The sequence below is a fragment of the Chiloscyllium plagiosum genome, unplaced genomic scaffold, assembly GCF_037043375.1.
Source record: "Chiloscyllium plagiosum isolate Xiang-an unplaced genomic scaffold, Cpla_swu_hap1 HiC_scaffold_2, whole genome shotgun sequence".
NCBI classification, from domain to species: domain Eukaryota; kingdom Metazoa; phylum Chordata; class Chondrichthyes; order Orectolobiformes; family Hemiscylliidae; genus Chiloscyllium; species Chiloscyllium plagiosum.
In genome coordinates, this window is record NW_028270140.1 from 117,429,445 (window position 1) to 117,443,396 (window position 13,952).

Here is a 13,952-nt window from a genome sequence, read left to right on the forward strand (position 1 = left end):
CCAGCTCACGGACACCTCCTCCTACTGCCCCCTTGACCATGACCCCACCTCCCACCACCAAACCATCATCTCCCAGACCATCCACAACCTCATCTCCTCAGGGGATCTCCATCCACCGCCTCCAACCTCATAGTCCCACAACCCCGCACCGCGCATTTCTACCTCCTGCCCAAAATCCACAAACCTGACTGCCCCGATCGACCCATTGTCTCAGCCTGCTCGTGCCCCACCGGACGCATCTCTGCATACCTCAACATGGTCCTGTCCCCCTTAGTCCAAGAACTCCCCACCTCCGTTCGGGACACCACCCATGCCCTCCACCTCCTCCATGATTTTCGCTTCCCAGGTCCGCAACGCCTTATCTTCACCATGGACATCCAGTCCCTGTACACCTCCATCCCCCATCACGAAGGACTCAAAGCCCTCCACTTCTTCCTTTCCCACCAACCAGTACCCTTCCACTGACACCCTCCTTCGACTGACTGAACTGGTTCTTATAGAGGTTTACGAAGTTATGAGGGGCATGGAAAGGATAAATAGACAAAGTCTTTTCCCTGGGGTCGGGGAGTCCAGAAGTAGAGGGCATAGGTTTAGGGTGAGAGGGGAAAGATATAAAAGAGACCTACGGGGCAACTTTTTCACACAGAGGGTGGTACGTGTATGGAATGAGCTGCCGGAGGAAGTGGTGGAGGCTGGTACAATTGCAACATTTGAGAGGCATTTGGATCGGTATATGATTAGGGAAGGGTTTGGAGGGATATGGGCCGGGTGCTGGCAGGTGGGAGTGGATTGGGTTATTGCAGGCAATCCTGAGGGACAGGAATTATATGTATATGAAAAAAAAGACAAATTAGGGAAAATCAAAATAGCTTTGATTGTGGGAAATCAAATCTCACTAGCGATTGAGTGTATTGAAGAAGCAATAAAGAGGATCGTGTTCTGTATGGACTCCAGTAAGGAATTTGACAAGGTTCCTCATGGTTGACTGGTTACCAAAGTTCGATCACATGGAATACAGAGAGAACTAGCCATTTGGATATAGAACTGGCTTGAAGATGGTTGAGGGTTGCTTTTCAGACTGGAGGCCTATGACCAGTGGTGTACCAGTAGAATTGGTGCTGGGTCCACTGCTTTTCATCATTTATACAAATGATTTGGATGTGAACATAGGAGGTAAGGTTAGTAAATTTGTAGATGGCATCAAAATTGGAGGTGTAGTGGATAGCGAAGAAGGTTACCTCTGATTACAACGGGATCTTGATCAGATGGGTCAATGGCTGAGAAGTGGTAGAAGGAGTTTAATTTAGGTAAATATGAGGTGCTTTATTTTGGAAAGGAAAATTAGGGCAGGATTTATACTTAAGGTCCTGGAGAGTGTTGCTGAACAAAGAGGTCTTGGAGTGCAAGTTCATTGTTCCTTGAAAGTAGACAGGATAGAGAAGAAGACATTTGGTATGCTTTCCTTTATTGGTCAGTGCATTGAGTATAGGAGTTGGGAGGTCATGTTGCGGCTGTACAGGACATTGGTTAAGCCACTTTTGGAATGCTGTATGCAATTCTGGTCTCCCTGCTACAGAAAAGGTATTGTGAAATTTGAAATGGTTCAGAAAAGATTTACAAGGTTGCCAGGTTTTGAGCTATTGAGGCTGAATTGGCTGGGCATATTTTCCCTAGAGCATCAGAGGCTGAGGGATGATCTTATAGAGGTTTATGAAATCATAAGGGGCATGGATAAGATAAGTAGCCAACATCTTTTCCCTGAGTCCAAAACAAGATGTAGGTTTAAGGTGAGAGGGGGATGATTTAAAAGGGACCTAAGTGGCAACTTTTTTATGCAGAGGGTGGTGCTGTATGGAATGAAGTGCCAGAGGAAGTGATGGAAGCTGGTATAATTACATGTAAAAGGCATCTGGATGGGTATATAAATAGAAAGGGTTTAGAGGGACATTTACCAAATGCTTGCAAATGGGGCTAGACTACTTTAGGATATCTGGACAGCATGAACGAGTTGGACTGAAGGCAGAAGAATTGACATTTCTGGCATAAGCCCTTCATCAGGAAAGGGCTTCCTGATAAAGGGCTTATGCCTGAAACTACCTCATCTGCTGTGCTTTTCCAGCAGCACACTCTCGACTCTGATCTTCAGCATCTGCAGTCCTCACTTTCTCCGAGTTGGACCGAAGGTTTAGTTTCCATGCCATACAGCTCTATGGCTGTATGAATCAATTCAGTAGAGCAGGAATAGCTAGGTCCAACAAGATGGTTTGTTCAATGGATTATAGAGAGGAAGTACAAATGACCAGACTGGAATTGGAACTGTGAAGAGGGAAGATAATTGATGAAGTTATTGTTCTAGAAATGATGGCTTGTTGTTTGTTGGGATCATGGTCTGGGAAAATAGAAGGAATTATCAGATATGGCATTCTGCTGCTGCATTAGTTTGCTAGCAGACAATAGCAGTATATCTTTCCTGTCATCAGGTTTGATGACAATGTTAAAATTAGATCTGTGAGGAGGAGTTCAGAAGGAGTCTGGTTAGGGTGAGTGAGAGGAACAGAGAAATTGAAGTGGCTGATACTATGGTTAAAGCTCTTAATGAAAAGCTGAAGAGAGATTAATAGACCAGAGTGAGAATTCCAGGCAGAGGGAGAACATGAGTCAGGTAAAAAGATCTGTTGAGTGAGCAAGCACTCTTGGAAAAATAATTTTTTTGAATGAATGATTTTATTATCATGTGCAGTTACAGTGAGGAACAACAACTTTTTCATATCACCACAATCTGCTGCCATTTTGATTAGTTTTAAAAATAAAAAAAATACAGCTTAAAGAAAGTGCATCATTTCTGAGCCAGTTCATCAACAGCGACACCTGCGCCACCATCCCTTCTTCACCGCCTTGCTGCATTCTACACCAGACTAGAAAAAACATTGAAAATTGGGATGGAGGTCAAAGAATTCCATATCGTACCAAGTTCAATTTGTAAAAGTCCATGTAAGGAGATAAAGTTAAGTCCTTTGCGAAGGGCAGATCGTTCAATGTCCAAGGAAGGTGGTTGGAGGCATTCGAAAAATTTGACAAGGGATAGTAGTCAGAAGGAAATATAAAGGAAAGGAAATTGAAAGGATGTTGAAACCTATGAGTTATTGAAGCTTTAGATGCTTAATCCCAATAGAAAGAATATGTTTCATATCAAAGGATAAAATGCAGTTTTCAGATCATATCACTACTGCTGAAGAGTGAGGGAAAGATTGTTTATGTGGTACTTTGTGTGGACTTTAGGATGTAGTGAGAAAAGAAGTTTGAGGCATCGAATAGCCAGAGGACACAAATAGAAATATCCCTTAGACTTTCAATTGTCATTTCCATTACCAGTCTCAGGCATTTAAGTGGAATCCATCCCAACTGAATATCTTCCTTCCCTGGTACTAGTGTCAATGCTCCATGAATTGAAACCCTGCCTCCCATGCCATTCTTTGAGCCATGCATTTAATCTTCTGATCTGATTGTTTACACACAGTAATCCTCCACTCTCAGTGTTGGTGGTCTGTCAGTGCTATGTGTGTCAATGGCAACTGTGGGAGCCAGCAATGTTCCCAAACATTGCTGCTTGGGATGCAGCATTGACCTCACTGGGAAACTAAATAAACCATTGTGATCTTGCAAAAATGGCACAGCCATTGTCCTGTGCACTTGTGGGTGCACAACTGAGCAATCCCAAGCAGGGTACCCAAACCTCCATGGAAGAAGCTATTTGCATAGAAGATCAAAGCAGTTGTCATCCTTACAGCCTCAAGAAAATGGAGTCACAGGTAGACAAGATTGTGAAGAAGGCATGTGAAATGCTTTCCTTTATAGGTCAGAGTATTGAGTATGGGAGTTGGGAGGTCATGTTGAGGCTGTACAGGACTCTGGATAGGCCACTTTTGGAATATTGCGTGCAATTCTGGTCTCCTTCCTATCCAAAGGATGTTGTGAAACTTGAAAGGGTTCAGAAAAGATTAACAAGGATGTTGGCAGGATTGGAGGATCTGAGTTATAGAGAGACGTTGAATAGGCTAGGGCTCTTTTCCCTGGAGCATCGGAGGCTGAGGGGTGACCTTACAGAGGTTTATAAAATCAGGAGGGGCATGGATATGATAAATAGACAAAGTCTCTTCTCTAGGTGGGGGAGGGCATAAGTTTAGGGTGAGAGGGGAAAGATATAAAAGAGACCTAAGAGGCAACTTTTCACGCAGACGGTGGTACATGTATGGAATGAGCTAGCAGAGGAAGTGGTGGACACTAGTATGATTGCACCAATTAAAAGGCATCTGTATGGGTATATGAATATGAAGGGTTTAGAGGGATATGAGCCGGGTGCTGGCAGGTGGGACTAGATTGGGTTGGGATATCTGGTCCTGGATTAGTGGTGCTGGAAGAGCACAGCAGTTCAGGCAGCATCCGAGGAGATATCTGGTCAGCATGGACGAGCTGGACCATAGGGTCTGTTTCTGTGCTGTACATTTCTATGACTCTATGACTCTATGGTCCTCACTCTGAACAACTTCTCTTTCCAATCCTCCCACTTCCTCCAAACAAAAGGAGTAGCCATGGGCACCCGCATGGGCCCCAGCTATGCCTGCCTCTTCGTAGGATATGTGGAACAGTCCATCTTCCGCAGCTACACTGGCACCACCCCCGACCTTTTCCTCCGCTACATCGATGATTGTATCGGCGCTGCCTCATGCTCCCACAAGGAGGTTGAACAGTTCATCCACTTTACTAACACCTTCCACCCCGGACTAAAATTTACCTGGACCGTCTCAGACTCCTCCCTCCCCTTCCTAGACCTTTCTATTTCTATCTCGGGCTACCGAATCAACACGGACATTTACTATAAACCGACCGACTCCCACAGCTACCTAAACTACACTCCTCCCACCCTGCCCCCTGTAAAAATGCCATCCCATATTCCCAATTCCTTCGTCTCCGCCGCATCTGCTCCCACGAGGACCAGTTCCAATACTGAACAACCCAGATGGCCTCCTTCTTCGAAGACCGCACTTTCCCCCCAGACGTGGTCGATGATGCTCTCCACCGCATCTCCTCACTTCCCGCTCCTCTGCCCTTGAGCCCCGCCCCTCTAATCGCCACCAGGCAGAACCCCACTGGTCCTTACCTACCACCCCACCAACCACCATATACATCGTATCATCCGTCGTCATTTCCGCCACCTCCAAACGGACACCACCACCTGGGGTATATTTCCTCCCCTCCCCTATCAGCATTCCGAAAAGACCACTCCCTCCGTGACTCCATTGACAGGTCCACACCCCCCACCAACCCAAACTCCACTCCCGGCACCTTCCCCTGCAACCGCAAGAAATGCAAAGCTTCCGCCCACACCTCCCCCCTTACTTCCCTCCAAGGTCCCAAGGGATCCTTCCATATCCGCCACAAATTCACCTGCACCTCCACACACATCATTTACTGCATCCGCTGCACCCAATGTGGCCTCCTCTATATTGGGGAGACAGGCCGCTTCCTTGCGGAACGTTTCAGAGAACACCTCTGGGACACCCGGACCAACCAACCCAACCATCCTGTGGCTCAACACTTCAACTCCCCCTCCCACTCCACCAAGGACATGCAGGTCCTTGGACTCCTCCATCGCCAGACCATAGCAACACGACGGCTGGAGGAGGAGCGCAAGGGATGAACTCAGAACTGATGAGGTCAAGACAAATAGACAACTACAAGGAACAATGGGCTAACCAGGACAAAAACAGAAATTCCTGGAAAATCTTAGCAGGTCTGGCAGCATCTGTGGAGATAAGTTAGAGTTAACATTTTGGATCCAATGACCTTATTTAGAACAGGGATTAACTGGAACTCGATCAAACAGATGATGAGCTCAAGTCTCAACGACACAATGGAACTTGGGCCAGTTGTGTATGTGTATCATGACTCGGCACCAGCAGATCCATAAAAGAAGGAACATCAGAGACATTGACACGGATAACCCACAGTGACAACCATAAAAACTAACTGTGAGTCAGGGCCCACAAGAAGACAGTGAGAATCTAGGAACAAGAGTAAGATTAGGGCCAATGAAGGATAGTAGTGGGAAGTTGTGTGTAGAGTCAGAGGAGATAGGGGAAGCACTAAATGAATATTTTTTGACAATATTCACTGTAGAAAATCACAATGTTGTCGAGGAGAATACTGAGATACAGGCGACTAGACTCGGTGGGATTGAGGTTCACAAGGAAGAGGGATTAGAAATCCTGCAGAGTGTGAAAATAGATAAGTCCCCTGGGCCAGATGGGATTTATTCTAGGATCCTCTGGGAAGCCAGGGAGGAGATTGCAGAGCCTTTGCCATTGATCTTTAAATCGTCATTGTCTACAGGAATAGTGCCAGAAGACTGGAGGATAACAAATGTGGTTCCCCTATTCAAGAAAGGGAGTAGAGACAACCCTGATAATTATAGACCAGTGAGCCTTATTTCAGTTGTTGGCAAAGTGTTGGAAAAGGTTATAAGAGATAGGATTTATAATCATCTAGAAAAGAGTAAGTTGATTAGGGATAGTCAGCACAGTTTTGTGAAGGGTAGGCCGTGCTTCACAAACCTTATTGAGTTCTTTGAGAAGGTGACCACACAGGTAGATGAGAGTAAACTGGTTGATGTGGTGTATGTCGATTTCATCAAAGCGTTCGATATGGTTCCACACAGTAGCCTATTGTACAAAATGTGGAGGAATGGGATTGTGGGAGATATAGCAGTTTGGATCAGTAATTAGCTTGTGAAAGAAGACAGAGAGTGGTGGTTGATGGGAAATGTTCATCCTGGAGCCCAGTTACTAGTGGTGTGCCGCAGGGGTCGGTGTTGGGTCCACTGCTGTTCGTTATTTTTATAAATGACTTGGATGAGGGCGTAGAAGGGTGGGTTAGTGGATTCGAGGACAACACTAAGGTCGATGGAGTTGTGGATAGTGATGAAGGATGTTATAGGTTACAGAGAGACATAGATAAGCTGCTGAGCTAGGCTGAGAGATGGCAAATGGAGTTTAATGCGGACAAGTGTGAGGTGATTCACTTTGGTTGGAGTAACTGGAATGCAAAGTATTGGGTTAATGGTAAGATTCTTGGTAGATGAGCAGAGAGATCTCGGTGTCCAGGTACACAGATCCTTGAAAGTTGCCATCCAGGTTGACAGGGTTGTTAAGAAGGCATACAGTGTTTTAGCTTTTATTAATAGGGGGATCGAGTTCCAGAACTATGAGGTTATGCTACAGCTGTACAAAACACTGGTGCGGCCGCACTTGGAGTATTGTGTACAGTTCTCGTCACCACATTATAAGAAGGATGTGGAAGCTTTGGAAAGGGTGCAGAGGAGATTTACTAGGATGTTGCCTGGTATGGAGGGGAGGTCTTCCGAGGAAAAGCTGAGGGACTTGAGGCTGTTTTCGTTGGAGAGAAGAAGGTTGAGAGGTGACTTAATAGAGACATATAAGATAATGAGAGGTTTAGATAGGGTGGACAGGGAGAGCCTTTTTCCAAGTATGGTGACGGCGAGCACGAGGGGGCATAGCTTTAAATTGAGGGGTGATAGATATAGGGCAGATGTCAGAGGTAGTTTCTTTACTCAGAGAGTAGTAAGGGTATGGAATGCTTTGCCTGCAACATTAGTAGATTCGCCAACTTTAAGTGCATTTAAGTCATCATTGGACAAACATATGGACGTACATGGAATAGTGTAGGTTGGATGGGCTTCAGATTGGTATGACTGGTCGGCGCAACATTGAGGGCCGAAGGGCCTGTAATGTTCTATGTTCTACGTTCTTAACAGTTGTATGAAGGGTCGCCTTGAGTTCAGGGGCTCAAAAAGGATCGCATCAACTTGCACAAACAATCAATGCATGAAGGAAGTTACCCTGAGACTAGAACTTAGAGTAGAAGACAATCAGATTGGGAGCAAACCTAATCATCACACCTCACCTTGCAATGCATAGAATTTGCGTTCAAACTGTGAGTGTTGTGCTTAGTTTTAGCAAATAATCAGAATTTTAGCAAGTGTTGAATAAAACAGAAGTTCTAGTGTTTATTGAGTGTTTTAAAAATAATTGGCATCCCAGCAAGTTAAGGAAAGAATAGTTCATGTCTGTTGAATACTTTTATTAACTTTAATAAAAATTGAGTTATACTAAATACTCTGTGTAAGTGCTATTCATCTGCCACATCAGTTGATATCCTATTCTAAGGGTCAATAGTCTAAGATCCAGTCCTCCACCAGAACTCAATACTTGGGCATCTCAATGAAACTTATGGAATACGAACAGCTTGGATAGAGTGAATGTGAAGATGTTCCCACTTGTACAGAAGACTAGGACCTGAGGGTATAGTGTCAAAGTGAAGGAATGTCCATTTAAAATAATAGAATCCCTCTCGTACAGATAGAGGCAATTCAGCCAATCTATTCTACACAACCTCCTGAAGACCCATCCTATGCCTGCAACCCTGCATTTACCATGGCCAGGAGAAAGTGAGGACTGCAGATGCTGGAGATGAGAGTCGATAGTGGGGCTGGAAAAGCACAGCAGGTCAGGAAACATCTGAGGAGCAGGTGAATCAACGTTAATGGGCAGAAGGCCTTCATCAGGATTCCTCGGATGTTGTCTGACCAGCTGTGCTTTTACAGTGCCACACGTTCGACATTTACCATGGCCAACACATGTAGCCTGCACATCCCTGGAAACTATGGGGGAATTTAACATGGCTAATTCCCCCAACACTACACATTTTTGGACTATGGGAGGAAACCAGAGAACCTGGCAGAAACCCACAGAGACACGGGAAAGTGGGCAAACTCCACACAGACAGTCACCTAAGGCTGGAATCGAACCCGGATCCCTGGCGCTGTACAGCAGAAGTGGAAACTGCTGTGCCACTATGCCACCCATTTAGAACTGAGATGAGGAGGAATTTCTTCAACCAGAGGTGGTGGATCTGTGGACCTCATTGCGCAAAAGGCTGTGGAGGACAAATCATTCAGTGTCTTTAAGGCAGGGATAGATAGGTTCTTGATTAGTAAATGAATCAAAGCTTGCTGGGAGACTTTAGGAGATCAAGGTTGAGAAACATATCAGCCATGATTGAATGGTGGAGTAGACTTGATGGGCTGAATGACCTAATTCTGTTCCTGCATCTTATGGTTTTAAAAAGCTAGAAAATGAGGAAAAATTAAATTTGAAACAGGTAGAGTTGTTTCTAATATGCTGTTTAATGGTTTCAAACAGAGAAACATTATGCCGACACATATTTGAACAGTGTCTCACAAGGTGATGTCTTATACTTCATTTCCTTTTCACATCAAATATATGTAAAACATATTGATTTGTTTAAAGATTAGTGTGAAACAACTTAAACATCTTCACAACTCAATTAACAATAAAAGAGTAAACTTTGTATTCGAACAGCAACTTATCTGAATATGTTAAATCTGTTAAATTTTCTTTACATTTTTAAAAAAGAGAATGCTACAAATTATTGTAGCTTTATTCTTAGCAAATAAGTAAAACGTAAACCCTGACAAAAGCACATAGCCGATCCCACCTTTATAGTGCACAAAAAGCACTGCCCACAAAGAGCATTGATGACAGCTCGAAGTATTCATGCTCAAAAGGCATACTTTTGTTTATTGACCTTAGCTGCCAGCAACCATTTTAGAGATTAAGAGATGGTGAGATAGTGATACAATAGTTTGTATTTTCAAAGCAGAAGCTTGTCTTTTTAGTAGACTGTATACAATTACTCTTACAAGGCAGCCAATGAACAATACTATTCATATATCTCTTCTATGTGGTTTCACCATCTTTCAGTAATGCAATTACTTGCACAAACCAAAACTAAACAAATGCTTTCACTTCTTTAAGAATGATCAGCTTTTCTATGTTTCTGTTTGAAATTCAGTGGGTTTCTCAAGCAGACACGTACCAGTACACCACCAGAATTCCCCTTAACCAACTCTAATAATGTTGATGAAATATCTGTGGGACATCTGCCAGGAAATTCAGGCATTCCATGACCTAACTCTCGAGTTGGAGAGCTGCCACGGTGTTTCAGCTGCATGCTGAGATCCCATCTTACCAATGTGATTAGAACAAGAAGCCAATGAAATGTGGCATGTGCTGAATAAATAATATGTCCAAACTACCTGCTCCCTCCTCAGGCTGTATATACCTGTTAACATGTAAAATCCTCTGTCCTTGTGAAATTTACTTTCTATAAATCTCTATATTGATATCTGTGAATAGAAAATTCTCTAAAACAACCTGAGTCTAAATAATTTGCACATTTTAGACAAATTATTTATTAGACTAAATATTTCCCACCAATGTTCCGTTGAAATATAATGCATTATTAGGCAGTGACTAATATTTAAAATCATCTCAACATTAAAAATCATCCTAAATATGCTTAACATTACCTTCGCCACAGCAAATAAGAGAATTAGTGGAGGAGAATATGTCCATTTATTTATGTCATATCAAATGTAATTTTGTGTCTGAAATGTGATATAAAGATATTTTTATCATAATCAATTTGAAATAACATCTTGTCAGTGACAGCTGGATTTTGTCCAGTCCAAGACTTGGCAAGAGTGCTCCTTCTGTCTGCATCAGTTGAAGACTACTGTCCATTCTAGCTGACACAAGCATTTTTATCGCCCATTCCCAGAAGGCCATAAGATCACAAGACATAGGAGCAGAAGTAGACCATTCAGCCAGTCGAGTCTGCTCTGCCACTCAGTGGCTGATTTGATCATTCCCAACTCCATTTTCCTACCCTTTCCTCATAATCCTTGATTCCCTGACTGATTCAAAATCTGTCTGTCTCAGCATTGAAATTCTTAGTGACCCAATCTTGACAGTTTTCTGCAGTAATGAATTCCAAAAATTCACTACTGTCTGAGAGAAGAAATTCCTCCTCATCTCTGTCTTAAATGGGCAACTCCTTACAATAAGATTATGCTCACTGGTCCCAGATTCTCCCACAATGGAAACAATCTCTCCACATATACCATGACAAGCCCCCAAAATTCTTACATGTTTAGTAAGCTCATCCTTTCAGTTTTGATGACTCTTCTATGATTTTCCAGATAATTGAGAGTGGACTGATGTGGTGGTGGTACTTGATCTTGTTGAATTTGGTCTGTACTTGTTAGAACAGCATGTTCTCGAGCACAGGTCTTCGACATGATTGATGAAATACTGTCAGGTCCCGTAAGCTTTGCAGTACACAGTGCCTTCAGCTATATCTTGATATCAGCAAGTTCCCTTGCTTGTGATTGTCCTGATGCCATGAGACTTCATGGGTTCCATCGATGGCAGCAATCAGCTATGAGTATGATTGTCCACCGAGGAAATTCCAAGTCACTAATCATGACGAGGTCCAAAAGGGCAACACCTTCCCAGCTGTACACAGAAATGCTATCTCCACTGCTGATAGTGATGTCTGTAAGGTACAAGGATTAGCGAAGGGAACGTCCTTGCAGAAGGCAGAGATGGATGGGGAGAGGAAGATGTTCTTGGTGGTGGGGTCTAGTTGAAGTTGGCAGGTGTTTAAGGATGTTGCATTGGATACAGAGACTGTTGGAGTTGGAGGTGAGGACATGGTTGCCCATGGCCACCCCCTGGATTTGGAGGATATGGGAAGAATTGAAGGAAATGTTATTGAGTGGAGGAGGGCAAGGGCGGAGGAGGACTGGATGAGTTTATTGGAGATGAAGAAGCTGTGAGACTGTGAGACAGCTCTCCACGTTTGATACTAACTTCCATATGTTAGTAAGGATGACTTTGCGGGGTCAACCAGGTTGAGTTTACCATTGTCATTTCTTGTGCAGGCGTTCGTTCTAGTTTTATTTCTTTGAAACATTTCAGTGGTTTCAAACTTAGTTTCCCAGAACATTTCTTGGGTTTTTGGATTACTAGTCCAATGACAATTCCATTACACCAGGATGACCCATTTACCATCTGATTTGCACAAAGTTAAAATACAGGTACAGCAAGCAATCAAGCAGGCAAAGGCTATGTTAACCATTATGAACATTTACTACAATGATATAATGGCTATTGTGAGGCCACATCTGAAGTATTGCACACAGTCTTGATTTCTTCGCTGAAGGAAGGATTTAATGTAGTGTATAGAAGATTCACTAGATTGGTTTCTGCCTGATTCTTGGGATGGGATGAGTATCTTATGAGGAGAGATTTAGGACTTTATGATTAGGAGAGGGTTAGCTCAGTTGGCTAGATAACTGGCATGTGGTTCAGAATAATGTCAACAGCATAGAGTTTGATCCCAATTCCAGATGAGATGAACTTGGGATTTACCTTCTGATTCACTGTAGTAAAACACATAAATTGTGGTTCGGCTATCCACACATAATTGAGGATATTAATAGCAGAATATGCAGATATGGATTATATATACTTGAATTTAGAAAAATTAGAGGTGATCCCATTGAAATATACCAAATTCTTAAAGAGGTTGGTAGTACAAGTCACCATTGGCTACAAGGCTAGAACTAGGGGTCACTATCTTTGAAATTAGGAGAAATGTCTTCATGGAGTGGGTTGGTCAATCCTCTTCTCCAGTGACCTGTGGGTGCTCATCTGTTTAACATATACAGGTCATCATTAGGTTTTTGGATACTAAAGTAATAAGGGACATGGTAATAGCAGTGTAATGAGGTATGTATATCTTAATGATGTTTTAAATGACAATGATACTCTATCAGCAGAACAGGAAGATATATGTGATCAAGACTCAGAGAGAAGACAGCCTGGAGAGAGGGACTAATGTCTGGAGACCTGTGTTCAGTATAGTTTGTTGCTTAGTGTAAATACAGAGTTTATAGTATTATAAAGAAAGCCTTGTTTTGCTAAGAATAAATTAAAGATGCAGGGGACTCAGCAATAGCAATTTAGCACGATATTGCAGCTTTTAAGACTGCAAGTGTAGATACCCACCAACACCCCAAGTAACCGGGGCGGCACGGTGGCACAGTGGTTAGCACTGCTGCCTCACAGCGCCAGAGACCCGGGTTCAATTCCCGACTCAGGCGACTGACTGTGTGGAGTTTGCACATTCTCCCCGTGTCTGCGTGGGTTTCCTCCAGGTGCTCTGGTTTCCTCCCACCATCCAAAAATGTGTTGGTTAGATGAATTGGCCATGTTAAAATTGCCCGTAGTATTAGGTGAAGGGGTAAATGTAGGGGAATGGGTCTGGGTGGGTTGCGCTTCGGAGAGTCGATGTGGACTTGTTGGGCCGAAGGGTCTGTTTCCGCACTGTAAGTAATCTAATCTAATCCATGAAGGGAGAACTCAACAGGCTATGCCCATGACCAGTGAGCCAATGGTGTAGCAATCTAAAGCAGTTCCGAGGGAGGTCGGTAATGATCACATTGAATAGCTCAAAGGGTTGAATATTTTGACCCCTGCTCCAATTAATTATGTTCTTCAATATTATATCTTTAGAGACTTGGAAAAAATGCTGCTGCAAAATCTGGTCAAAGAGCCTTGACTCTACGATTGAGTAGGTCCGCAGTGAGGGAACAATCGTGCCCACGATATTGGGTTTCTCGAAGCTCATAGATACAATTCTAAGGTCCATTACTTGTGGTTGCCATGGAGACTTCTTTTAAAGGTGCTGGACATGGTTGTCACGGTTACTGCCCGACCAATCAGATCGCTGACTGGATGCACGTGATCCGGTCGACGTTGGGCGCCATTTGAGGAGCGCGGATGTGTTTTGTACAGTTACACCGGACACTGTGATGGTTTGGGTAGGTCGATGTGTGTTTGCGGATGGATGTTCACTACTTGTCGCAGGTTTATCTTTTCTTTTAATTTGTTGTAACAAATGGTGGGTGGTTAGAATAGGTCATAAATGTTGCAGTGGTTTCCGTT

At 43.5% G+C, this 13,952-nt stretch overlaps 1 protein-coding gene across 2 annotated transcripts in view; it reads left to right on the forward strand.

Moving 5' to 3' along the window:
• The first annotated feature begins 13,753 nt into the window (after positions 1–13,753).
• The window catches only part of tnpo1 (transportin 1), a 129,081-nt gene continuing 128,882 nt past the window's right edge, over positions 13,754–13,952 (forward strand). The window contains exon 1 of one of the 2 annotated variants that reach the window (XM_043707736.2): positions 13,754–13,828. In XM_043707736.2, coding sequence (XP_043563671.1) covers positions 13,820–13,828 — 9 coding nt within the window. In that variant the 5' untranslated portion in view covers positions 13,754–13,819. Of the gene's footprint in view, positions 13,829–13,852; positions 13,875–13,952 lie in introns of those variants that run through there. The other variant, XM_043707728.2, reaches the window with a different exon arrangement.